This window comes from Carlito syrichta, unplaced genomic scaffold, assembly GCF_000164805.1.
Source record: "Carlito syrichta isolate Samal-C Ts95f unplaced genomic scaffold, Tarsius_syrichta-2.0.1 Scaffold302017, whole genome shotgun sequence".
Lineage (NCBI taxonomy): Eukaryota > Metazoa > Chordata > Mammalia > Primates > Tarsiidae > Carlito > Carlito syrichta.
In genome coordinates this window covers 470094-497638 of record NW_007246113.1, presented here as the reverse complement: position 1 = coordinate 497638, position 27545 = coordinate 470094, and the positions used below count along the sequence as shown (strand labels likewise).

At 33.7% G+C, this 27545-nt stretch overlaps 1 protein-coding gene across 1 annotated transcript in view; it reads left to right on the top strand.

Annotated features, from left to right (window-relative positions):
- Positions 1 to 27545, top strand: part of TBCK (TBC1 domain containing kinase) — a 273436-nt gene that overhangs the window by 44300 nt on the left and 201591 nt on the right. Inside the window, exons 4-11 of the mRNA XM_008055888.2 lie at positions 2844 to 2958; positions 4476 to 4549; positions 12215 to 12356; positions 18022 to 18082; positions 20004 to 20065; positions 20639 to 20700; positions 22222 to 22370; positions 26965 to 27103. Of these exons, the coding sequence (XP_008054079.1) occupies positions 2844 to 2958; positions 4476 to 4549; positions 12215 to 12356; positions 18022 to 18082; positions 20004 to 20065; positions 20639 to 20700; positions 22222 to 22370; positions 26965 to 27103 (804 nt within the window). The remainder of the gene's footprint in view (positions 1 to 2843; positions 2959 to 4475; positions 4550 to 12214; positions 12357 to 18021; positions 18083 to 20003; positions 20066 to 20638; positions 20701 to 22221; positions 22371 to 26964; positions 27104 to 27545) is intronic.

Sequence of the window (27545 nt, the reverse complement as noted above, 5' to 3'; positions counted from 1 at the left end):
ATTGCGGGGGTCATATGGAAGGATGATTTTTAGAACTTTTAGGAATCACCACACTGTTTTCCACAGAGGCTGTACTAGTTTACAGTCCCACCAACAGTGTAGAAGTGTTCCCTTTTCACCACATCCTCTCCAGCATCTGTTATTTTTTGAGTTATTGATGATGACCATTCTGACTGGAGTTAGGTGGTATCTCACTGTAGTTTTAATTTGCATTTCTTTGATGACTAGTGATGCTGAACGTTTTTTCATGTATCTGTTGGCTGCTCGTATGTCTTCTTTTGAGAACTGTCTATTCATATCTTTCGCTCACTTTGTAATGGGGCTGTTTGTTTTTTCTTTTCAGCATGTTTAAGTTCCTTGTAGATCCTAGATGTTAGGTCTTTGTCAGACATAGATTTGGCAAATATTTTTTCCCAGTCTGTGGGCTGTCTCCCTGCTCATTTGATGGTTTCTTTGGCCTTGCAGAAGCTTGTCAGTTTGATGAGGTCCCACTTGTATAGCTTATCTCTTATGGCATGAGCACTTAGGGTTTTGATCAGGAATTGGTTGCCAGTTCCAATTTCCATAAGAGCATCTCCTGCATTTTCTAAGGTTCTTATAGTTTGTGGTTTTACGTTTAGGTCTCTGATCCATTTCAAGCTGATTTTTGTGTATGGGGATAAGTAGGTGTCCTGTTTCAATCTTCTGCATATGGTCAGCCAGTTTTCCCAACACAATTTACTGAATAGGTTCTCCTCTTCCCAGGGGTTGGTGGTGAAGGCTTTGTCGAAGATGGGTTGGTTGAGAAATTGAGGTTTTGCTTCTGGAATCTCAATCCTATTCCATTGGTCTAGATGCCTGTTCTGTTCCAATACCAGAATGTTTTATAATAAAGGTTAAAGTCTGGGAGTGTGGTAGCTCCTGCTTTGTTTTTGTTTTTGTTTTTTTTTGCTGAGGATTGTTTAGGCTATTCATGGTCATTTACGTTTCCTTATGAATTCCTGTATTGTTATTTCTAGGTCTGAGAAGAATGTTGCTGGTAATTTGGTCGGTATTGCGTTAAATCTGTAGATTGCCTTAGGTAGAATGGATATCTTAACAATGTTGATTCTTCCAATCCATGAGCATGGAATATTTTTCCACTTGCATCTTTGATTTCTTTGAGCAATGTTTTGTAGTTTTCATTGTAAAGTTCTTTCATATCTCTGGTTAGGAAGATGGCAAGGTATTTCATTTTTTTGTGACTATTGTGAATGGAATTGTGCTTTTTATTTGGGTTTCTGTTTATTATTGATGTATAGAAATGTGATTGTCTTTTGCACATTTTTTTTATACTCTGAGACTTTGCCAAAGTCCTTTATCAGTGCAAGGAGGTTTTTGGCAGGCTCTCTTGGGTTTTTGAGGTATATTGTACATTGTATATTATAAATCTTTTATTGATTTTATTTTATCTCTATTATTGGCTTGTTTATATATTTTTAATTACTTTTAGTAGCTGCCTGCAGATAGTAATTTAATTTTTTAAATTAATAAATAGGTAGAAAGCTATGCCAAAATGTTAATATTGGTGTGGTCTGAGTGAACGCCTCACATGAAGTTTCTGATGTAAAAAAAATGGTGAGAAAGGGAGAGAAAGGAGAAACTGGACATCTGTGTGTACCACAGCTTAAAGAGGCTGGGATAAGAATTAAAGAGTAATGCTTAATAAATCATAAATTACTGGAAATTGCTTCATGGAGCTAAAGCAGGGGAGACTTCAAGTGTCCTCAGACTTCTGCCCTGGGAATGGGCTCCCAGGTAGGCTTCAACCCGGAGAGTTCTTGACTTCATTCAGGACAATTCAAAAGCAAGTCAGCATTGCAAATAAAAATGATTTTATTGTGAAATAAAGGGTAAAGGCAGGCAAGAGGGAAAAAGAGAGGTGGCTGCTCTCAGCAGAGTTGCCTCATACATTGTTGGGGTTTGAATTGGAAAATGAAGTTTTTAAAAATAACAGTGAGCAGGCTACACCATAGACAGCAGCCTGTGTCCGTGAGTTTTATTTTTTTATAGCTATCTTTTTATCATATGCCAGGTAAGGGGTGGAATATTCATGATATTTCTGGGAAAGAGGTGACCAGTTACTGAAATCTAGGGTTCCTTCTCTTTTTGGGCCACTTTCCTGGGAGTTACCATGGCAATTGTAAACTGTCTTGGTGCTGGTGGAAGTGTCATTTAGTCTGTTAATTCATTATAATTAGCATATAATGATAAAAAATGTTAGCTGAGAGTAAAGTTGCCACTATCTTGATTTAAGCTGGTTGTGATCAGTTTGTCAGCCTTATGAATGGGATTTGTGACAGTCCCTCAAAGCTTGTACAGGGAAACTAGTCCTGCTTAACTCCTATTTCATATGATATGGAAAATAAACTAGTGTTTATATATTATAAAGTATATTATAACTATTTTGGGGGGACTAAGGTATTTTGTCTTGAGAAGAATAGATGGTTTTCGTTGACTTAGTTCTGCCATATATCTAAAACATTCCTGGCAATTTGGCAAAGCCAAGTCTGCCATAGGTCAGTTGTAGCCTACTATAAATAATATACACCACCGAAATTAAAGTCCTTTCCTGGAAATAAAAAATACTGCTATTACAGTAGCCTTTAGGAAACTGTAAGATTTTTTTTCCAGATCAATTCTATTATAATCACAAAATCTGAACTATATATAAGTGGACATTTTAGAAAATGTATAGTTTCTATTTTCTCTGAAGGAGGAACAGTAAAATAAATCTTTGAATGTTTTTATTAGGTCACATTTCACTCCTTAAAACAGGTTCTACATTGCTTTGTAATTCTCTCTTACTTTTGTTCTCTTTGTAGCCTGTCAAAGATTTTGTACATAGCATTTGAAGTACTTCAAGGGTTGCAATATATAAACAAACATGGTATAGTACACCGGGCACTGTCTCCTCATAATATCTTGTTGGATCGAAAGGTAATTGTCAAATAATGTAATAAATATATGCATATTGTTTGAAATTGGAAGCTACTGAAATCAGTATCTACTCGATCAAAGAAACCATAAAATAGGAATATGTTTTAAGAATATTCATAATGAATAGACCGTATGAAAGTGATACAACTATGGTTGTTGAAAAAAGCAGGAATCTTTAAATTACTTAAATCTGTATGTCTATCTCATGGGGTTTTTTCCCCCCAAGACTCATTTTTCTACTCTTTTTTTCAAAAGGATATGCTCTGTGCTTCCAAACCTACTCCTCCTCTCAATTTGCTTTCATTTTAAGAAAGCTGCTCTATTTATATAGAATGTCATTCTATAAACATAACAGCGTTGTGTTTTCTCCTTTTTATTTTTTTTTTCCTCTTCCATTTAACTTCTTATTTACCAGTCATTCATACCTAGCTCCCTTTTCTATTGGAGTGCTACTTTCTCTACTTGGAAATGTTATGGAGGATTAATAAGAAGCTAGTAAATCCTTCTAAGAGAATTATGAATAGCAGGATGGTATATTTTCAGGAATAATCATTATTTCATTATTTTTCATGCACATAAAAACCGGTTTGGGGGAATTATTTCTTGTGCATTATTTTCTGTAGTAGTAGGATTATCCTGGTTCTCTGATTATTCTCCCAAAGCTCAATACAATTACCCTATGATATTAAAAAAAATCACGAGAGAAAATTATACTCATTAATTTCAGATTTATGACAGTTAAGAATCATAATCAGTCTAACCTGTTTTAAAATACACGTTTTGTATATTAAATATACATGTTTTATAATGCTGAGAAATAAAGTTTTTGAGAAGACAGAATACTATTAAAATCAATTTAATTTTTTAAAAACCTTTACATCTAAAGGGTGACAAACTTAAAAGATATAAAATTTATATTTGCCTTTTAGTAAGAACTTCATACTTATGATAGTTATTGTTATTCTCAAACAATATGAAAATTATTAGAAATCTGGCAGCTTTACCAAAATCTTGTTGATTTTTTGATCTTCTCTTTTCAGGTTAAAATCTCCCATGTCACCGTTAAATTATAATATTATGAATGGACTTGGAACTCTTTGGAATAGAAATTCCTCTGTAAAAATTACCACAAAACATTCTAACTAAAATTCAAGACAGATAATATTTTTGCCTTTACTTATTCAAAAAACCTAGGAAATATAAACATCCAAAATTTTAAGAAAAATGCCATTTGTCATTTTGATACATATTATATATGTGTGTATATGAATACATATATGTATATACATATGTGCACACATGTGTACATACCTATATACCTATATAATAAGTATAAAGAATACTAAATATTGGCAAACAGTTTTGAATAATTTGCTATATTATAAAATCTTATATAGTGGTGTTTTGATAAAATATTGTTATAAAATATTTTCTTACTTATAAAATATCTAATGATAATTTTCCCTGCCAGTTACACTGAAATGTTTCATAGTGGTTTTTCTTCTCTATTATTGTAGGGACATATTAAGTTGGCTAAATTTGGACTTTATCACATGACAGCTCATGGTGATGACGTTGACTTTCCAATAGGGTAAGGATATATTTTGTTCTATTTGAATTCTGTCTTAAACTTTGTAATATTTGACAGCATGTATATCTTGTTAGTTATTTTTTATATTGCTATTTGGCATAAAAAAATAAAGTTTTTATTAATACATCTTAATTTTCCATTTACTAGTTAAAAGAGTATACGACCAGTTTTTCCCAGCCTCCTAAAGATCTTTCATGTTGACAGAGAGCCTAAAAGATTATTGACCTTCTTTAACCTTATAATACTTCCTAAGTAATTGTATTTCATTCATAATTAAATAATTGCAAGGCAAAAATGCTAACCAAATTCTCAATTAATGATAATTTGCGTGCTTCAAGAGACTGAAAAACATCACTTGCATTATTTTTAATCTCATGTTTTACATTTAATTTCCTTTTCTGTAAGACGTAGTTATATATTGAGACTCCAGTTCAGTCAGTGTGGATATTAGAGGTAATGGGATAAATTCCATACAAGGAAGTCTATGTTTAAGTTTAGAGAGGTTTGTTTAATATGGAATTGCAGGTGTCTATCACCCTCCAAGAAAGAAATGGAAGTTTATTTCATGCTATACTCAAGTAGATGTTTTTGTTATAGATTTTTGTGTTGTATTCATATGGTTGCTTTAAAAAAATTTAATACTATAATTGTTTTCGTTTATGAATAATTAATTAGTTATTAATTTATGGTATTTATTGAAGAATTAATATATCTAATATGCTTAGATTACATAAAAGTTACAAAAATAGTAATACTTGTATACTCATCACATTCACAGAAGAATGTTAACATTTCACTACATTTGATTTATCTCTTCTATCTCTGATGTATGTGTGCATATGTATAATAATATTTTCAGAACCATCCAAGAGTTATTTTGTGCACATAATGGTCCTTTACCCCTAAATACTTGAGTCTGTATTTCTAAAATAAGAAATTTTCTTACGTAACCTCAGAATAATTAACAAAATGATGAAACTAAATTTGATACAGGGCCAGATGGGGTGGCTCAAGCCTATAATCCCAGCACTTTGGGAGGTGGAAGTGAGAGGATTGCCCGAGTCCGGGGGTTCAAGACCAGCCTGAGCAACTTGGTGAGACCTCGTCTCTACAAAATATCAAAAAATTAGCCAGGCATGGTAGTGTGCGCCTGTAGTTTCTGCTACTTGGAAGGCTGAGGCGGAACGATTGCCTGAGCCCAGCAGGTCCATGCTGGAGTGGCCATGAGCGTACCACTGCACTCCAGCCTCGGCAACGGAATGAGAATCTGACTCAAAAAAAAGAAAAAGAAAAAAATTTGATGCAGTATTATTGTCTAACCTAAAGACCCTAACTTTGCTTTTTCAATTTTAGTGTGGGTGTTTTTGATAGTATCCATTTGTGTTTTGCTCTTTGGACCTCCTAAAAGCAGTTATGTCACATCATTATTGAGAATTGTGATGTGGAGTCATGGAGTATGATTTTGAAGCAAAATGTTGCTTTGAAACTTAATTAGATGTATTTTTTTTTTAAGCCTCGTGTAAATTTCTCTTTTATCTTTGTAAATTAGATTATAAACTTCTTAGCTAAAATGTTTAATATTTAAGATAAAGCTAATAATCTTAGACTTTATTCAGTGAGGAAACATTTACTCTTTCTCTTTTTATTCTGCCTTTTGCTTATACAAAAATGGAACAATGAAGAAGCTCATTGTTTAGTGGGAGAATTTTCTGTCTTGATAGCCTACTTAGTAAGCTGCATAATTCATAATTTTGTAGTTTTGTATATTAAAAACATATAGTCATGGGCAACAAACAATTCTTTTTATAAGCATGAAAATGTTATCTTGCAAAGACAGTCTACAATTTCTCATCTGTTTAAAAAGCCTCTTTCGAATGTGCTTTTAATCAGGTTCTAGCTTCTTTACCATGCATGATAATTGCCTTTCTAAGTAATTCTTAGGTAGCTATAGTAAATGTGCTGCTTCTTCCTTTTGTCTAAGTCAATTTGTATAAGAGAGAACTCCCAAAACTTAATTCAGATAAAAATTATTTAAAAGTTTTTTACTTTTATCCAAAGATTGTAGTGATTTAGATTGTAGTGATTAATAGAAGAAAAGAGGTGATTTTTCTGAAAAGCATATCAAGCATTTTGAAGAACTATATTTGAATTTAAAATGCTTGGATAGAATTGACCTTGTGTTACCATTTGGTCTGGCTTGCTTTGAAGTCTTAGACCCAAAGGGTCTTACCAGAAAATATCAAAGAGCAAAAGAAACCTTAGCCAGGAAAAATAAAGTGATCAAACAGCTAAGGCATAAAAGAAAATATTTATACCAAAGAAGCTTGCAGTTGATTTAAAAGACAAATATTAAGTAACAAGTAAAATATTACCATCTGTTTCAACTATTGTAAAGAGTTAGACATTGGGTGTTCATTTCAGTTTGCCAGTAGCTTAATGCCTTGTTAAAACATCAAACAGATGATGAAAGCCACTTATATTTACCTCATCAGTCATACTCACAGCAGAGCTCTGGTAATTGTCTTTGAGTGTTAAAATTCTATGCTAAAGAAGAGAAGGTTGTTAAAAAAAGATGAACTGTATTAAAGAACAATTCGGAGATTATTGTTTCTATTGGTTTCTGTCTTTGATTAAAAGGGAAACTGAAATTTGTGGAGCAAGTCTTACCTGTGTGCTTCTGTCAGAAGTTTTTGATATAACAATTTACCTACAGTTATGCTTAACTTTTCATTATTATATTATAATTTTGGGGTTAGATGTGCTGGAAGTCAGGAGTAAAGTCTTCTATATATTATGGTGAAGATAAAAGTACAACATTGAATTTGTGTTACAATTTCCATTTGGACAAATCATCTTTATATATTCGGTAATTTTTATAACAGTTTGTGAGGTAGGCATTATTATTTCTATTTTACAGATGACGAAAACCCAAATCACATATAAAGTATATGGTAAGACTGAAATTAGAACTGCTGCTTCAGGGCTGCTTCCACTAGACTTCAACTGTTTCTAGAGATTTCACAAATATAAAAGAGTAGTTTGGTCGTCTTAGGTAAAATAACGTAGTACAAGTTTGTGTTTGAGAGAAATATATGAGCAAATTAAAAGAAAATATTGATATCACCATCATCATTCTCTTAAAATGAAAAGGGAGTTGAAAACCAAATCTACCCATTTGAATTTAAGTTACATACCCTGACTCAACTGACTTGTATTTTACATATATATAAGAAGTATTGGCAATGATAGCGTGAGGAGATGACAACTATAGAACAAAATAAGTAATATTTGAGTGCATACTTTATATATATTACGTAGATGTTACATATAATTATATGTTTTGATTATAATTGTTATTGTGTGATAGTATAATTTAATCTATTGAATGAAAAAAATCCAGATAATGGTGCTCATGACTAAATCTGACAATTAGTGAAGAAAGAGCATGTACCTATATAATAAGAAGGGAAGAATTCCTCTCATTTTCATTTCTCTTCTGAACTATTCTTGTTCTTTTTATTTATAGATAGTAGGATTCAGATTTGGCAATTACCACTATGTCTCATTCTTATTTGCTGTCTTTTGTTTTTAATTGATGTTTGTTTGGCAATGGCAGGATTTTTTTAAAAACAAAACTATACTGACTATATTCTATATTTGTTTTATTGGTAGTTTCATACAGTTTATAAAATGAATAAGATTCACTAGTGCCCTCTAGGAGTTGTTGTTTTTTTTTTTTTTTTTCATTTAAATAAGAGGTGGAATTTTTGTATGTGAACTATATAGTATATAAGACAAAAATGTATGGCATCATATATCATGTACAGTCTATTACATAAGATATAGAACAGGTAAGTGATTACTTTATAGAATCCAATCAGGTATGCTTAATTCCTTTGTGGGAAAAATATAAATATTTTTTGAAAGACGTTATAAAAAAACCTAAATAAATAAGAAGATAACATGTTTATAGATACTACAGTCAGTATTGGAAAGATACTAGTTTTCTCTAACCTGTCTCTGTATTTGTTCTATTTTTAATAAAAATTCTAAATGTGTGTATGAAAGAGAGAAAATTTGGCAAGATAGTTTTAAAATACAGATAAAGAACAAACTTCTAAAAAGAGCCTAGACATTTGTGAAGAAAAATTAAAAGGAGTGTGTGTGTGTGTGTGTGTGTGTGTGTGTGTGTGTGTGTGTGTGTGTAGAGGGCTTGTTTTAATGGTGATCAGTAATTATTTACATGAAACATTTTATATAAAAATACTTTATTTAAAATAGTGTAATGGTATACTATTATGCAAATTGACCAATGGAACAAAAGAGGGAACTGAGAAACAAAGCTACATAGATGTAGAGATTTGATTCCCAAACTAATCTGGAACTGGCACTGCAGTGTAGTTTGGAAAAAAGAGACATTTTAATAAATGCAACAGAGCTCAATTTATTATTCATGGAGGAAAAAACGTTAAAGTACCTTTATTCATATCATATGAAAAATCAATTCTAGATGGATCGAGAAGCTTAAATATAAAAGACTAACCTATGTAACTTCAAGAAAATAACAGGAGATCATTTTGAAAAAATCACTAAGTATAACAAAAAAAGATTAATATGTTTGACTGAAAAATTAAGAACTTCTTATTCGAAGCCAAGCATGGTGGCTCATGCCTGTAATCCCAGCAGTTTGGGAGGCCAAGGCAAAAGGATTGCCTGAGCCCAGGAGTTCGAGACCAGCCTAGGCAACATGGTGAGACCTCATCCCTACAATAAATTGAAAAAATTAGCCTTGCGTGGTGGTGTGTGACTGTAGCCCCAGGTACTTGGAAGGCTGAAATGGAAGGTTTGCCTGTGACCAGCAGGTTGTGGCTGCGGTGGCTGTGATTGTGCCACTGCACTCCAGCCTGGATGACAGAGTGAGACTCAGACACAAAAACAAAAATAAACAAAAAACGCTTCTCATTCATAGACACATACCATTAAGAGAATGAAAAGAAAAAAAAACACAAAGTGACAGAAAATATTTCAAGTCATAATTACTGAAAAAAGAATTAATATCTGGAATTACAAAGAACTCTTTCAAAACAATAAGAAAAGGAACTATGCAGTAAATGGTTAGAATAGAAGGACTGTGACTCCTACCATAGAGTGTCCTTATTGCAAGGTTTGCCCTTGACTAGCACCTGGGAACTTGGATTTCAGAAATGTTCATATGAGTTCCTAACTGGTGAGGCTGGTTTACTGTGCCTGTTTGCAAAAACAATGTAATATATGCTGAACACTTGCTTTTCTTCTAAAGATCTTGAATTTTTGTACATTGCAGACAAAGAATGCCTATGTGATCAGCACCCAAAAAAAGCCTTGGACAATGAATTTTTTTTTAAAGATGTGGGGTACAGTTCAGGATTAGGGTATATAAATGGTAATTGTACAGGTAAAGTTTGGGTCTTCCTCTGGTCCCCCTTTGCCTGGTTTGAGATCAGGTACTCTTATTGATGTTGTGTTCCCCTCCCCCTGCCACCAACAGTGAATTTTTAACAGGCTTCTTTGGCCAGCTGCATCACATACATGTTGATGCATTTTTGTTGCTGGGTGAAGACTGTGTTTTATGTAATCCCTGATAGGAGTGAGAGAACATAAGCAAGTTTGCGTGTAGTTTCCTCAGGACTCCCTGTCTGTCATTTTTCCTTGTATTCCAGGTATGTATCCTTGCCATGTCAATGCAACAAAGCTTAGCTGTGACGACACCTATGTGCGAAGTTCAATAAGTCATTCTAGTGACTCTCTAACCAAGGGGTGATTTTGGAGACCCAGTACAACTAGAGAAATAAGCAAAAGACTTGAACAGGCATGTCATATAATAGTAAACCCAAATGGCTAGTAAACATAAATATACGCCTCGATCTTATTAATTTTCAAAGAAATGCAAATTAAAACCACAGTAACATATAGATTTTACCTACCAGATTGTCAAATATTAAAAAGTCTGTCAAATATCAAGTGTTGGTGAGGAAGTAAAGCAATAGGAGCTGTCATATATATCTAATCACACTGCTTATAGACCTACAGATGGGTATAACTCCTTTTGAGAAACATTTGGCATGATGTAAAGGAGAAAATGTGTATATCGTATGCATACATCTACATGCAATAATATAAATGACTTTTTCAAATAAATAGTGTTGATTTAAAAAGCAAGAAAATACAGCAGCCTCATTGCAGTATTATAAAGTTCAGAAATAAGCTTGACTAAACAGTATATTTTGCAGAAATAAAAGGGAATGATAAACAGAAATTCCAGGTGTCTTTTCCTTTTGAGGGATAGGGATGGAGATACAATCAGGGAGAAACAAAAACAGAAAGAGACCTTTCATGATAATTTGATGTTCTGCACTTAAATTGCTTCTTGGTACATGGGTGTTCATTGCAGCTTTATTCTTCATATCTATTTCATATTTAATAAGTAGTCTTTTATATTCAACATTTGCTAAAACAGTTTTCAAGAAACTTGTTATATCAGTGAAGGTATAATTAATAGGCATCCTTAGATATTGCTTATGAAAATATAAATTGACCCAACTTCTCCATAGGGCAACTTGCTGTGGCGTATCAAAATTTAAAATGCACATACCTTATGACCTTATAGTGCTACTTCTAAGAATTTATCTGTCATCTATACATATATTTGTGAAAAATGTAATATATTCATTTTACTGTTGTTTATAATAGCAAAGGTATGGAACTTCTAAAATATCCATTATCAGAGTCCGGTCAAATAAACCAAGTGCATCAATATAGTGAAATTATTGGCAGTTTTCAAAAAGAATGAGAAAACACTATACTTATTATTATTGTTATTATTATTATTTTTTTTTTTTTTTTTGAGTTGGAGTCTCACTCTGTCGCCGCTTCCAGCCACCACAGCCTCAACCTGCTGGGCTCCGGCGATCCTTCCGCCTCAGCCTTCCAAGTAACTGGAACTACAGGCGTGCACTACCACGCCCGGCTAATTTTTTTATTTATTGTAGAGATGAGATCTCGCCTGCCCAGGCGGATCTCCAAATAATTTTTTTTTTTAAAGAATGATCTCTAAAATATACTTTTAGTGGGAAAAAAGTGGAGAGCAGTATGTATAGTATTCTACCATGTGGGGCAGAGGTGATGTATTAAGAAGTTATTGTATACATAAATATATTTGGGTGACAGGGGTACAGAGGTAGGAGTCTTACTTTTCTATTTATGTATTTTTACAACTTTGACATTCCTACTACTCAGAATAATAAATACTGTTTTAAAAGATAAAATATGCTTCAAATGACAATTCAGTATTAAAAGAAGATAGGCCGTAAGGAGGAAGGAAGAATACTTGGGAACCTAGAAGACTGCAAGAAAGGCAATGTTTTAAAAACACAGAGGAAAGTAAAGAAATGAACTAATATTGTAGAAAGGCGTGATGGTTTTAAAACTGTTTGCGATTCATATATACAGTCTTGATTCCTTGACATAAAGGCTGGTATTATGATGGATTTTTAGAATTTTTCCTAGCAACAGTCATTAATTTCATTGCATGGTGCTTTTATATAGCTCACCACACTGATAGGAAAAATGTTCTACTTATTCTTTTTCCTTTTGTAATTTATTTTTTATTTAAATGTATCATTATAGGTATCCATCATACTTGGCACCGGAGGTAATTGCACAAGGAATTTTTAAAACCACTGATCATGTGCCAAGTGAAAAACCGTTGCCTTCTGGCCCCAAATCAGATGTATGGTCTCTTGGAATCATTTTATTTGAGCTTTGTGTGGTATGTGCAAAGAAATATTAATCAAATAAATCATGTGTTTTTTGAAATAATATTTTTAAAAGAAAGTTATTTAGTAATAATATGTTTTGCTGTACAAATTAGATATGAGAAGAAAAGACTTCTCAATTTGACTTTTTAAAAATTCTTGTTTGATAATTAACGTGTATTTTTTAATATTTCTAGAAATGTTTATACTTTTACTAAGGGCAAATGTAAATTTTACTAAGTTTATATTATTTTTATTATACTCAGAAATGTTTATGCCTTTACTAAGTGTAAAAAATTTACACATTTTCTAAAAATGTTTGTATTACAACTGCTTACACTTTTTAAATATATTCATGGTCTTTCTCCCCTCTTGTATTCTTTCCTCCTAAATACCTTGTCTTCTCCTATTATGTTTCCTGTAAGACTCAATCTGTATGTTCCTGTTTGTGAAGTCTTCCCCAGATGACCTCTGTATTTTCTAGAGAGAAGACTAAGCTGCGGTTAAAAACTGTGAAATTTAAAATACAGACACTTAAAGAACATAGATGTTTTTTCCCATTAGTAACAGTCCAGAGCTATAAAAACCTAGAGAATCCCAAAGTCTCCACCATTTTTACCATTTGGTTTCCAAAACTGCTGTCTTTAGCACCTTTTCTTGCTGGAAAAGAAGAGGAGTTCAGAACAACTGTCTTTAAGATGAGCTAAAAGTGGCAAATATAAACTCTGTGTACTTTTCACTACTGACAGTTTACTTATGTGATCACATCTGGGTACAACAGAGGTTAGAAAATGTAATCTTTAGCTGGATATCTAAATATTGAGAAAAAGCAGGAGAATGGATTCAGAGGGACAACTAATACCTATTGATTTTACCTCCAAATCCTGGCTTTTCTCCTCTCCTTCTACTATAGCACGTGTCACATTTGACTACCTCACTTGGACTGAACAGTATTTTGAGGCAGAGATTTTGATGATTTATCTATTGTTTCTGTTTTCAAGGGATTTTCAAAATATTGTGAAAAGTATTTTTTTCATTTCATTTTGTGTATTCAAGAACTAATTCAATAGCAGAGTTACTAAACATAATAGTTAAGAAACAAGCCTCTTCTTTTTTGTTTTTTGAGTTGTAGTCTCACTCTGTCACCCAGTGGCACACTCATGACCATCCCAGCATCAACCTGCTGGGCTTCGGCGATCCTTCCACCTCAGCTTTCCAAGTAACCAGAACTACAGGCACGCGCTACCACGCCTGGCTAATTTTTTTAATTTTTATTGTAGAGATGAGGTCTCACCAAGTTGCCTGGACTGGGCTCAAACCCTTGGGCTAAGGCAGTCCACTTGCCTCGATCTCCCAAAGTGCTGGGATTACAGGCTGAGCCACGAGCCTGGCCAGAAAGAAGCTTCTGTAGTCAGATAGAACTGAGTCTGAATAATTCTGATACTGCAATATATAGCTCTGTAACTTCAGGAAACTAACATAACTCTCAAGACTTGTGGTTTTTTGTTTGTTGTTGTTTTGTTATTGTTGTTTTTGAGTCGAGGTCTCACTTTGCACCCAGGCTAGAGCCCAGTGGAACTATCACAGCTCACTGCAGTCTCCAACTCCTGGTCTCAAGCAATCCTTCTACTTCCACATCCTGAGTACCTGAGACTACAGGCACATGCCATCATGTCTGACTGATTTATTTTTATTTTTATTTTTATTTTTAAAGATGAGTTCTTGCTATGTTGCCCAGAGTGCTGGGATTAAAGGTGTGAGCTACCGCACCCAGCCAGGGTTCTGCTTCTATAAATAATAATAGCTTCTGTTATGTAAAGTTGTTGGAAAATTAAATGACATTTTATGTATAAAGTACCTAAAAAAGGGGTATTGCATAGCAAACAGTCCATAAATGTTAACTTTTATTATTAATAATATTAAATATCCATAACGTGGTAGCTTACATATTGGCATTGCTTTTTTCTATGGGAAAATAACAGATTTTCTAACTATTTATTATGCTTTGTCTAGATCATCCTACTTTTTTTTGGCATGAAATAATAGTAAATCTCATTTTTTGTTTAAAATCACAGTTTAATTAAAATATTTTATTAGAATATGAACATGAAGTATATATAAATGTAAATGTGAAGTACAGAGGGGACCTCCAAAAATAAGGAATTTATTTATTAAAAATTGTGTATTCTTACATGTCTAAACTTCAGTCACCTTCAAAGTACTTGCCATTTGATGCAATACACCCATCAAGACACTTTTCCATTGCTCAAAACAGTTTTTGTACTCGTGAGTTTTTATACCTTTCAGTGCTCCTGCCGATTTTTGTTTCACCTGTTCCACATCAGCAAAACATTTCTCTTTGAAGACTTTTTCATCTGGGGAAACAAATAAAAAAGCCACTCGGGGGCATGACTGGGTGAATAGGGAGTGTGGGGTGTAGGGTCAGCCATTTTTGGTCAAAAACTGCTGAACACTCAGCATGTTGTGGCCAGGTATGTTGTCATGATGGAAGAGATAGTCACCTGCTTGCCACAACTTGGGACATTTTTTCTGCAAATTATGATGCAAGCATCTCACAATTTCCAGATTAAAACTTTAGCTGTCTGTTTGATCCAGAGGAACAAATTCCGAGTGTACTACAATATCTGTCCTCCAAAAGATAATTCCAGGTTTTTTGGGGGGAAGAGGGTCCTCCCCTTTTGTACAGCTTTTCATTTTATTACCTTCACATGCATAAACTCTTTAGTAATGATCTGATATATCTTATGAGTAATTCAAATCAACAAATACTGATGATTATTTATTGTGTATATGGCACCATGACAAATACAACAAGGGATAAAGTATGATCAAGACACATTAAGAGCTTAAATTTGATTAAGATCTCTAAATGTTGAAGATAAATACAGAAAGCTGTGAGCATTTTTTAAAAGGAAAGTTTAATCTTATCATTGGAGCTTTGTGGCATTTTAATGGGTACTCAAAGTTTGAGAAGTCCAGCTTAAGGATGGGAAAAAAATATAAGCTTCAATCTTCCTCTACTTCTTCAAACCCTTAGATTTAATATAGATATTAAGATTATAAATTAATAACACCAATAACTAACAAAGGAACTGGTTGCCAGGAATGATAAGTAAACAGATGAGAAGCCTTACCGAAACCATTTTGCTGGGAAATACTTGTCATATCACCAGAAAGTCAATGTAGTCACTCTGCCTCCAGAAGTTTCTGTTGTCCAAAACGTGTAGAAAAATTCTGTGTTAAAAGATGAGTACATACCAAAGAAACATCAAACATTTAAAAATGTCCTCTTTAGTGAAAGAGAAATAACTGAAGAATTTACACATTAAGAGGATTTTAAAACAAATATATATGTTCTTTAAAAGATAAAGGCTACAATTCCCATTCATGAAACAATTATAGATGCTATGAAACAGAACACTTAATGAAAAGAACAAGAAGGAGTTAGAGTTTTAAGGGAAAAAAATGCAGTTATTGAGTTAAAGAAACTAATAGATGGATCATAGGAACCTGAACAAAGTAAATGAAGCTTAGTAATTATCCCAGAATTTGGCACAAATAGATAGCAATATTGAAAATATAAAGAATCTACAAAAAGATAAAGAGATTAAAATATAAAATAAAATTATTAAGACAGGAAAATTAGATCCAGACTGTTTAACATCTGTCTTATAGAAGTTTGAGAAGTGGGAAGTAAGTTGTAAGTTTTAGAAGACCTACTTTCTTTCAAATGGAAAAAGTAAAAACATACAAACAATAACAGCAAGAATACTTGGAAACCTTGTAGTAAACCTTTAGGAGACAATCAGTAACTAAATTGTTGGTAACATTTCTTGAGCACTTGTTAAGAGGTGGACAGTTTTAAGATTTATTTGTATCTATTATCTCAATCAATTCTCATAGTAGCCTTATAAAGCTCATGTAATTATTTTCTCTGCAAATTAGGAAATTAATGTCCAGAAAGGTTAAACAGCCTATCTAAGTTACATGAAGTAAGTGCTTAAGCAGATTTGCATCTATCTGCTTCCAACACTGAATACTTAACTGAAATACTAAGCTGCCTTATTAAATTTTGGGGTCTTTATTGGCATTAAAGAGAAAATCTTAAGCCTGCCAGAGAAAAAAGACATATTACCTATAAAAATAATTAGATCATTTAACTTTTTTTTTTTAGTAGTGTGGATGCAAGAAAACAGGACAATGCCATCAAAGTACTGAGAGAAAGTAATTTTAAATATTCAGTCCCTTAATTTGTGAAATTAACATTCAAGAGTAAAGTGAAGGATATATAGAATTTTGACAAGCACAATAAAAAGTTAAAGAGAATAATGCCATAGTGCAGAACAGGCAAGAGTATGCTCAATATATTGCAAGTAATCTAATGTAACTACATCATGGTGTGTGTGTGTGTGTGTTTATGTATTTGTGTGTGTGTGTGTGTGTGTCTACCTCAGGGTAGATAATAGCAATTATACTGAAAAGATAGATTGGAGCCATATCCAAGAAGACTTTGAAATATAATTGAGATATTTAGTTATATCAGGTATGAGAGATCATTGAAATTATTTTAACAAGATATTTATTACATCAAACCTGCATTTTTGGAAGATTAATATGATAGTGTAAGAGATAGAGAGAGGAACAGGGACTGTTTTTTCAGTAATATCTCCTCTAGTTCTGATCTTATAACTCTGATAATATTTTTCTCTCTATTAAAAATAAATCAGAGAGTCTCTCTTTTTCTCTCTGTAAAGATCAGGCTATCTTCTTAAATATTCTTCTAAGTTTATTTAAAAGATCATATTAGTTTAATTTGTTTATGATGAGAAATATAATAATAGCCAACACTAATGAAGCATTTTCTATATTATATAACCCTCGCCACAACCTGTGGGGTATGTACAATTAACATATTACACATAAGAAAAGTAAGGCTTAAGGTAGTTTGCCCAAGTTATGTAACAATTTGGTGGTAGATTAGCCCAACTTGGCACACACTCGCTGTTTAACTACTAATTGTTGAAGGTATAAGTGTTTGATTTCAGACCTCATACCAAGGATCCTCCAGGTATAGAGGAAACTAATAAGGAAAAAATTAAAATACAATATGTATATCTTTGAAAAATATACCAAGTGCCAGGAAAAATGCACCAGGTGCCACAGGAACACAAAAAATGGCTGTGTGAAGTTATTGTGTGAGGAAAAAGGAGTATCATGGAATGTTTCTCAATGGAGAAATAGACTATATGAATCGTAATATATAAGTAAGAGTTAGTTGAAGAGATGAAAGGGCATTATGAGTCTTTCCCGAGAGGCATCTTGGTTTCTTTATAAAATAAGATTCCCAGTGGTCTAGAATACCTCTAAATATCCAGGTATGTGTGGATCTCTCGAGTAAATAATATTTGTTATCAAATTAGAATGTAATGATTCTTGGATATATAAAATGTTTTCACGTTAAATATGCACATACTTTTAAAAATGTTATCTCGCCAGTAATTTTTCTTTAGGGGAGATGACTTTTAAAAATTCACTAATACTTCTGGAGATAAATGAAAAGGCCTGATATAGTCAGTTTTAGTTATAGGGGGGAAAAAAGACCACGCTGGGGAGAAAAGATATAAATATTAACAAGAACTTCTTTCCCATTTTATTTAGGGAAGAAAATTATTTCAGAGCTTGGATATTTCTGAAAGACTAAAATTTTTGCTTACTTTGGGTAAGTGCCTTGCAATTGATTATTTTTCAACTATAATTATAATCTTTAGTAATTGTTAGTAATCGTGCACATTGAAGATATATTCTTCTGAAATAGTGAGGACAATAAAATATCCTCGCTTTGTTCAAGTTTCTAATGACGAGTGGTAATCATTGACTGGACAGCTTAAGAAGTGCCTTCTGAACCAGGCTCGGTGGCTCAGCCTGTAATCCCACACCTTGGGAGGCTGAGGTGAGTGAATTGCCTGAGCCCGCAGGTTCAAGACCCACCTGGACAACTTGGCGAGACCTCATCTCTACAATAAATCAAAAATTAGCCGGTTGTGGTAGCACATGCCTGTAGTTTCACCTACTCAGAAGGCTGAGGCGGAAGGATCGCCGGAGTCCGGGAGTCCGGTGGGTCGAGGCTGCGGTGGCTGGGAGCAGCCACTGCACTCAAGTCTGGGCAACAGAGTGAGACTCCAACTCAAAAAACAAAACAAAACAAGAAGTGCCTTCTGAAATATTATAGTGGAGTTTTCTTTATTGTCTAAGGAATTTTAACCTGGATGGAAATAACTGTAGCTTCATAATCTAGCCAAGTAAATAAACTTGTGAAATCACAATATGAGGATCCAAAACTGTGCTGTCTATATCATGACTCATGAATAATAACTCAGGAGAAATGTTTATTTTTTATTATTACAGGCTTACATATTTTTTACTATATGTAGAGCCAAACATTTGTAATACAAATTAATTTTTAAAATTCTGTAATCTACTTTAGAGTATAATTAGTAAGCATGTGTGCTAATTATGATTAAAAAAAACAATGATAGAGTACTTTACAAAAAAGTGACAGATTAGTGTCCAGGTCAAGAGAATTTATAAATATGGATATATCCATGAGAATATTAATAAATATTAATGAATTATAAATAAAATTGCATAAAATTTAACCATATTTACCATATTTAATTACAAAATTTGATAATATAGCTATTAAAGAGTCTTAGAGATTTCTTTTTTTATTTTTTTATTTTAAAATTGTGGGGTACGGTTAAGGGTTAGGTATACAAATATTCATTGTGCAGGTACCCTTGTTGATGAGCTGTGCCCCCCTTTCCCCAGACAGATATTGACTACCATTAATCCCACCTTCCTTCCTCTCCCTGCCCCCCCCATTTGATAATATAGCTATTAAAGAGTCTTAGAGATTTCTAAATGTGGTCAACAGACAACAAATTATACTCTAACTTCTCAGAAAAATGTGTGCACATCCTCCAAATTGGTATTGTAAGCATGAAAAAACAATAAAGCCTTCTTAAAAAGTTTGTATATGTGTGTGTGTGTGTATATATGCACACACACACATACATATACATTATATATTATATATACATATATGTATATTATATGTTGTGTGTGTGTGTGTGTGTGTATTCAGTTGTTTCTTGTAGACAATGGTATTGTTTCCAGGACCCCCACATATACCGAAATTCATGCATACCCAAGTCCCACAATTGGCTCTGTGAAATTCACATATACAAAAAGTCAGTTTTCATATCTGCAAATACTGTGTTTTTGGTGCATGTTTGGTTGAAACAATCTGAATAAGTAGACTCATGTAGTACAAACCCATGTTCAAAGTCAACTGTGGTCAGTGTTTATGTAGATATAAAGAGAGAATATCTTAACCTTCCTTCAATCACTTTTATAAAACTATATAAGCTGTTATCTTTTAGTATCTGAAAGATATTTAAATGTTTGAAATTCTTTATTTTTATCAACATACAAGGACATTTAACAAAATCGCAAGATTTTTAGTATTTCAAAATTCAAAACTGTATTATACCATTAAAAATTTTTTGATCAGAGCTTGTTTTCTGATTGGTCTGATTAGAAAAGCAGCATTTATTTATACAGTTTTTTCTATTTTATAGACTGCATAGATGACACTATAATAGTTCTGGCTGAAGAGCATGGTTGTCTGGATGTTATAAAGGTTTGTCATTAATCTGTATCTTAGTCTGTTTGTACTGTTCTAAAAAACTTATCCAAGGCTGGGTATTTTATAAAGAGCAGGACTGTATTTTCTCACAGTTCTGGAGGCTGGGAAGTCTGGGATTAAAGTGCCAAGAACAACAAAGGTTTCATTGTCTGACGAAGGCTGCATCCTCCTGGAGGTTGTGGAACAGTGTCCACACAAGGCCAAAGGGCAAGCTAGATGATTACTACTTGAAGCTTCTTTTTTAAGACTTGATCTCGTTTACTGGATGAAGAGCCCTTTATAACCTAATCACCTGTTAAAAGTCTTGCCTCTTAATACCATCACATTGGCCATTTAAACTATAGCAAACTGTGAATGAAAATTTGTTTATTTGCAGTAGCAAGCTGTTTTATGCTATGCTTATTTCTCTTTAGATATTTTTGCTTTTTAATAAAGTGAGTAGACTTGTATTAAGTACAAATAAAAACTTGTTAATAATCAAAGCCTTCTAGAATAGCAAACATATGAGTAAAATATATTTCTAAAATGAATCATTTAAAATAATTATTTTCTGTCTTCATTTACAAGGAGCTTCCTGAAACTGTGATAGATCTTTTGAAGAAGTGCCTCACCTTCCATCCTTCTAAAAGGTTGATATTATTAAGAGTTTGGTATTACATTGAGAACCTTTCCATATAAGCTGTTGACTTTTTTCTTTTTGTTTTAATACTAAAGGATTAAATAAAGATATTTTCATACATAAAATGTATAATTGACACCCATATCATAACTCTAAGTGATTGAAAAATTTCATTCTTTTTAATAAATGAAAAAATAACTGAACTTAAGCCATGGTCAGAAAACTGACATACTGGGGAATCCAAAAAAAAATGAAATTTTTAAATAAAAACTTGTGTGTTTATTCACACGTTTAAACTTCAGTCATCTTCAAAGTACTCTTCGCTTGATTCAATATACTTATTGAGACACTTTGTTCACTGCCCAAAACAGTTTTTGAACTTACCAATTTTGATGTGTTTTAGTGCTTCTGCCATTTTTTTTTCCACCTCTTCCATATCAGCAAAACGTTTTCCTTTGAGAATTTTTTTCATCCAGGGGAACAAAACAATGTCACTCAGAGAGAGATTGGGTGAATAGAGAGGATGGGGCACAGGGGTAATGCCACTTTTGGTCAAAAACTGCTGAACATTCAGTGCGGTAAATCATCCATCATGAAATAGGCAAATATGTTGAAAGAATCTCCAAAAAAATTTACTGAAGCTAATCACAGCCTTGTACCACAACGCCTGCTGGTACACTGAAGCCATTGGGTTTCTAGAACACTTAACCTAGTGGGAGAAGCCTGTACTAAAGAGAGCCCACCCTCCAAAAGATAATTCCATTTTTGGGGAGTCCCCCCTCGTATACCAAAAGAAGTTACTAGTTTATTTCCTAGCCTTCAAGTAGAAAATCAGCTAAACTATGGAATGTAGATATTCCTGGAACCAAAGATAATATCAGATAATTAGAATAAATTTGATGGCAATGTGTATTATAGCAATAATCTTAGATAAATGGTGAAGTAAACTAACAATTGCTTATAATATAAAAGGATTTCTTAGAAGCTTTATTCATTTATTTTCATTTCATGATGTCACTATTAGTCATATAGTTATTCCTAAACTCCTTAAGTATATATTGCTTGAAAATAATTTATTCTAATTTATTTTTAGAAAAATACCTTTATCAAGACTTGTTAGGAAGAGCGAAATGATAGTTTGTGGTGAATATGCCACATTAGAGTGAAGGGTAGGAAGAAAACCCAAAAGGAATAATCATCAGTTTGCTTGTTTATTATTTAACTAAGATTCAGTGAAGCAGGTGAATCCTAGTTAGGCTAAAAGTAAAAAAAGCGTATAAGATTTTATGGAATGTTTTTTTTATCGATCATGAGGTATAGAATGTACAACAAAAGTAAAAAAAAAAATCAGTATTCCCATTTGATTTTTATGTAAAAGCAGACATCTAAACTCTGCAAATGAGAGCTTTATTATTTTCTGTGCTAATGAGATATTTAAGACTTTTAACTATCCTTTTTAATGTGTGCCATTATTCTAGGAAAATTTTTATGACTTTTATTCTTGCTCTGTATTTTAAATGTGTTTCTCAAGGCCAACCCCAGATGAATTAATGAAGAACAAAGTGTTCAATGAAGTGTCACCTTTATATACTCCCTTTGCCAAACCAGCCAGTCTGTTTTCATCTTCTCTGAGATGTGGTGATTTAACTCTGCCTGAGGATATCAGTCAGCTGTGTAAAGGTAATGATCGAAAATAAATAGGTAAAAATATAAGCTTTATTTTTAATGGAAGTACCCTTATCCTAGTTTCAATTTTGAACTTATCAGTGATATATATTACATTAGTTGGATTTTATGGATAATTTTCTGGGAATTAAGAGATGATTCTGGAAGTTATTAACATACAGCTAATCTATCATTTTATCCTTTAAGTTACTAATATTCCATGTAATATATTTATAAATGGTGTGTAAAAATCATGTTATTCATAAGAAGTTCATAGCATTATATTCTCCATGTTAAAGAGAGTCTTAGCTTTTAGGTTTTTATTGTCGTGTGAAAAATGCAACTCTCAGAATGCATGTTATAGTGACACCAATAAGTTACTTTTATATTGAAAAGTTATGACATAAAGCAAGGTTTAAAATATTTACTAAACATATCTTCAAGTAACATCCATGCCAAGAGAAATGCAGACAGTCATTTATACAATCATTATTTTGAGTGAAGATCAATATGAACATAGCACAGTGGAAGCATAGCAGAAGGAGCATCTAATTCTGTCTGGGACATCAAGAAAAACTTTTCAGAAAAATCAGGCATTGCCTTTAGACATAAGGGATAGGACAGTTTGTGTTGGTTGCCTACCCAAATGCTGTTTTACTGTCATATTTCTTTCCCAGTATAGAGGATAAAAGTTCCAATTCTCTGTCTCAACTATAAGGGGTGAAAATGCAGATTTTCCTTTTTCTAGTTTCCCTTGCTTTAGGAAACTAAGCTTGTAAATTAGAGTTGGCTAATAGGAACCAAATGAAAGTCTGCTGGACATGAGTGTTTCTTCTAGGAAAAAATTGCTTTCTTAACAAGAAAGGTACTACAGCATAGGTTCATCACCTTTTTATCTTTTGACTGCAGGAAACAGTCTAGAATTTTTATAAGCTTGGGCCCCCAAGTATTCCTGTACTTATACTTTTTTTTTTTTTTTTTGAGTTGGAGTCTCACTCTGTCGCCCAGACTGGAGTGCAGCCTCACCTGCTGTGCTCCTGCGATCCTTCCGCCTCAGCCTTCCAAGTAGCCGGAATTACAGGCATGTGCTACCACGCCCGGCTGATTTTTTTTGATTTATAGTAGAGATGAGGTCTCGCTGCCCAGGCGGGTCTCGAACCCGCGGGCTCAGGCAATCCACTCACCTCAGCCTCCCAAAGGCGCGGGATTACAGGCTGAGCCACCGAGCCCGGCTTGTACTTATACTTTAGTTAATAGAGATGAACAAATGTCATTAATGTATAGGCCACTTCTAGTAGGGTATTATTTTCAGCCAAAAGCATTCAAATTGTTAGAAAAATTGAATAAGATTAATCTGTGAAACACGTCATATCTTTATATGAAAAAGGAAGTGCCCAACTCCAGCCTATTCTAACCATCCTGTTTTACAAGGCAAAGAAGTACTTGTGTGGATCCCAGTCCAGAGGCACAGGCTCACTAAAAGATTGAAACCTAATCATAGGACCAGCTATAGAACCTTGCTAATCTTGTCGGAGTTGGGTATTTCCTCTCTCCCAGGTGAATTAGGCAATATTACCCAAGCAAGTTATGCTCTAGCTAGTATCTCCTGAAAGGCAGGCCTTGTTAAAAACAGAGTGCTTGTCATATTTCAAAATTGTTTCTTTTCCTCCTCCTTCTGCTGATATTTACTGTGAAAACCTTGTCAAACTTCTGGAGGTAAAAAATCTCTAAAATGTAGGGATGCTGCCTATCACTGGAATACTGTCTATTACCTTGTTGAGTTTTTAACCTCTAGCAATTTGTTAATTATGGTTCAGGTTTGCATACCCCAGCACTGGTTCTTGTGAAATTTTCTACTCCTAAGTCTCTTTTCCAGTAAGCCATGACTTCCTGTATTCTCCTGTCTCTCCAGTGTTGAGGCAGAAGTTTTATGTCGTCACCTGTCTTACAGATATAAGAATTGTGAATTTTTTAGTCTGTTGAGCTCTTTACTTGCTGTTAGGATGGAGTAGAAACTTTTAAGCTCTAAGAGAACTCCAGGTCAGTATCCCTTATGAACATAGATGCAAAAATCCTAAACAAGATTCTAGCAAATCAGGTCCAAAAACACATCTCAAAAATCATCCACCATGACCAAGTAGGCTTCATCCCCAGGATGTAGGGCTGGTTCAATATTCGCAAGACCATAAATGTCATTAAGTACATGAACAGACGTAAAAACAAGAACCACATGATTATTTCAGATGCAGAAAAAAACTATTGATAAAATGCAGCATCCCTTCTTGATAAAAACCCTCAAACACCTAGGTATAAAAGGAACATACCTCAAAATTGTAAGCGCCATCTACGACAAACCCACAGCTAACATATTGCTAAATGGATAAAAACTAGAAACATTTCCCCTGAAAACTGGAACAAGACAAGGCTGCCCACTCTCACCCCTCTTATTAAATATTGTGTTGGAAGTCCTAGCTCAAGTAATTAGACAAGAAAAGGAAATTAGGGGTGCCCAAATAGGAAAAGACGAAGTCAGTTATCCCTCTTTGCTGATGATATGATCCTATACTTTGGAAATCTAAGAGAATCTGTCAAAAACTTGCTTGCACTGATAAAGGACTTTTGCAAAGTCTCAGGGTACAAAATAAATGTACAATACAGTCGCATTTCTATACACCAACAACAAGCAGGCAGAGACCCAAATAAAAAGCACAATTCCATTCACAATAGCCACCAAAAAATGGAATACCATGGCATCTTCCTAACCAAAGAAGTGAAAGACCTTTACAATGAAAATTAAAAAACACTGCTCAAAGAAATCCAAGAAGACACAAACAAATGGAAAAATATTGCATGCTCATGGATAGGAAGAATCAACATTGTTAAGATGTACATCCTACCAAAGGCAATCTACAGATTCAGTGCAGTACCCATTAAGTTACTAACATCATTCTTCTCAGACCTGGAAACAACAATACAGAAATTCATACGGAAACATAAACGACCATGAATAGCCAAAACAATCCTTAGCAACAGAAACAGAGCAGGAGGTGTTATACTTCCAGACTTCAAACTTTACTATAAGGCTAAGTAATCAAAACAGCCTGTTATTGGTACAAGAACAGGCATATAGACCAATGGAACAGGACAGAGATTCCCGAAGGAAAGCCTCAGTTCCTCAACCAACTCATCTTTGACAAAACCTCCAACAACAACCACTGGGGAGAGGAGAACCTATTCAGTAAATGGTGCTGGGAAAACTGGCTGACCACATGCAGAAGATTGAAACAGGACCCCTACCTATCACTATACACAAAAATTAACTCTAAATGGATCAAAGAACTAAACGTAAAACCTCAAACTGTAAGAACCTTAGAAAATGTGGGAGACACTCTTATGGAAGTTGTAACTGGCAGCCAATTCCCAAAGTGCCCAGGCCATAAGAGACAAGATAGACAAGTGGGACCTCATTAAACTGACAAGCTTCTGCAAAGCAAAAGAAACCATAGAGAGAGCAGGGAGACAGCCCACAGAATGGGAAAAAAAAATTTGCCAACTGTGTATCTGACAAGGGCCTAACAGCTAGGATCTACAAGGAACTCAACGTGCTGAAAAGAAAAAAACAAACAGCCCCTTTAAAAAGTGGGCAAAAGACATGAATAGACACTTCTCAAAAGAAGATATACGGGCAGCAAACAGACACATGAAAAAGTGCTCAGCCTCACTCATCATCAGAGAAATGCAAATCAAAACCACATTGAGATACCACCTAACCCCTGTAAGAATGGCCATCGTTAATAAAACAAACTTACAGCAGATGCTGGCAAGGATGTGGAGAAAAAGGAATGCTTCTACACTGCTGGTGGGAATGCAAACTAGTACAACCTCTTTGGAAGACAGTGTGGTGATTTCTGAAAGAACTAGAAATCGACCTTCCATAAGACCTATCAATTCCTCTATTGGGAATATACCAGGAGGAACTCAAATTATTCTACGAAAAATATACCTGCACACTTATATTTGTTGCAGCTCTATTCACAATTGCAAAAACACGGAACCAACCATGTTGCCCATTGAAGCTGGACTGCATTTTTTTAAAAGTGGTACATATACACAATGGAATATTATGCAGCCATAAAGAAGGACAAATATATGCAGCAAATTGGATGGATTTGGAGTTGATCATACTCAGTGATTTATCACAGAAACGAAGAACTGAGTTCTATATGTTCTCACTCATAAGGTGACCTTGAACAATTATAATGCTATAAGAAAGCGATTGGCAGTAGCAGAAAACTGTCAGGGGAAAGGGAGTGGGACTGGCAGTTGAGGGAAACTGCTGGGGGAGGGAGGGGCATACCTCATCAACAAGGGTACCTGCATGATCAATCTTTGTATACCTAACCCTGAATTGTACCCCACATCTTTATAATAAATACATAAATTAAAAAATAAAAATAAATTTTTTAAAGAAACTTTTAAGTTCCTTACAACTAGAAGACTATTTTTCAGTTTTTCACTTTTTTCAGAATGTCAGCTATCATTTTCTGTTGACTTTTAATTAAAACAGAAAATATAATCACTGTGATTCTTTTTAATTTGCCATTAATAGATATAGACAGTGATTACCTAGCAGAACGATCTATTGAAGAGGTTTACTACCTTTGGTGTTTGGCTGGAGGTGACTTGGAGAAAGAGCTTGTCAACAAGGAAATCATTCGATCCAAACCACCTATCTGCACACTCCCCAAGTAAGGAAAGAAAACTTCTCTTGGGGGGGGATCTGGTACTAACATTTTAAAAATTTGTTAATTTTTTATTTTTTGGTAGATAGCTTGATAATTAAAGCAATTGAATCAATTCCCTGCTTAATTGGCTGGAGTTTCTAATTGCAGAGTTCCTATCAATATTTTTTATTGTTTTAAATAAGTACTGTGTTTTTACAAATAATTTGCTTTATGATCTATTTGAAGTATGATTGGTATTTTGGAATATCTTGCAGTAATCAGTGTTACTGAAAAATTTACAAGTCAGAACAGTAATATTCAAGAGAATTAGCTTAAAAAACTAGGTTAGTGTGCTTATTAATGAAGAATGATATTTTGCTTTCAAATGTAGTTGTAAATGTAAATGAGTTCTGTGACCTCACTGTAAAAAGAGATCATGTTATAATATGCTGTAAATTAGACTAGA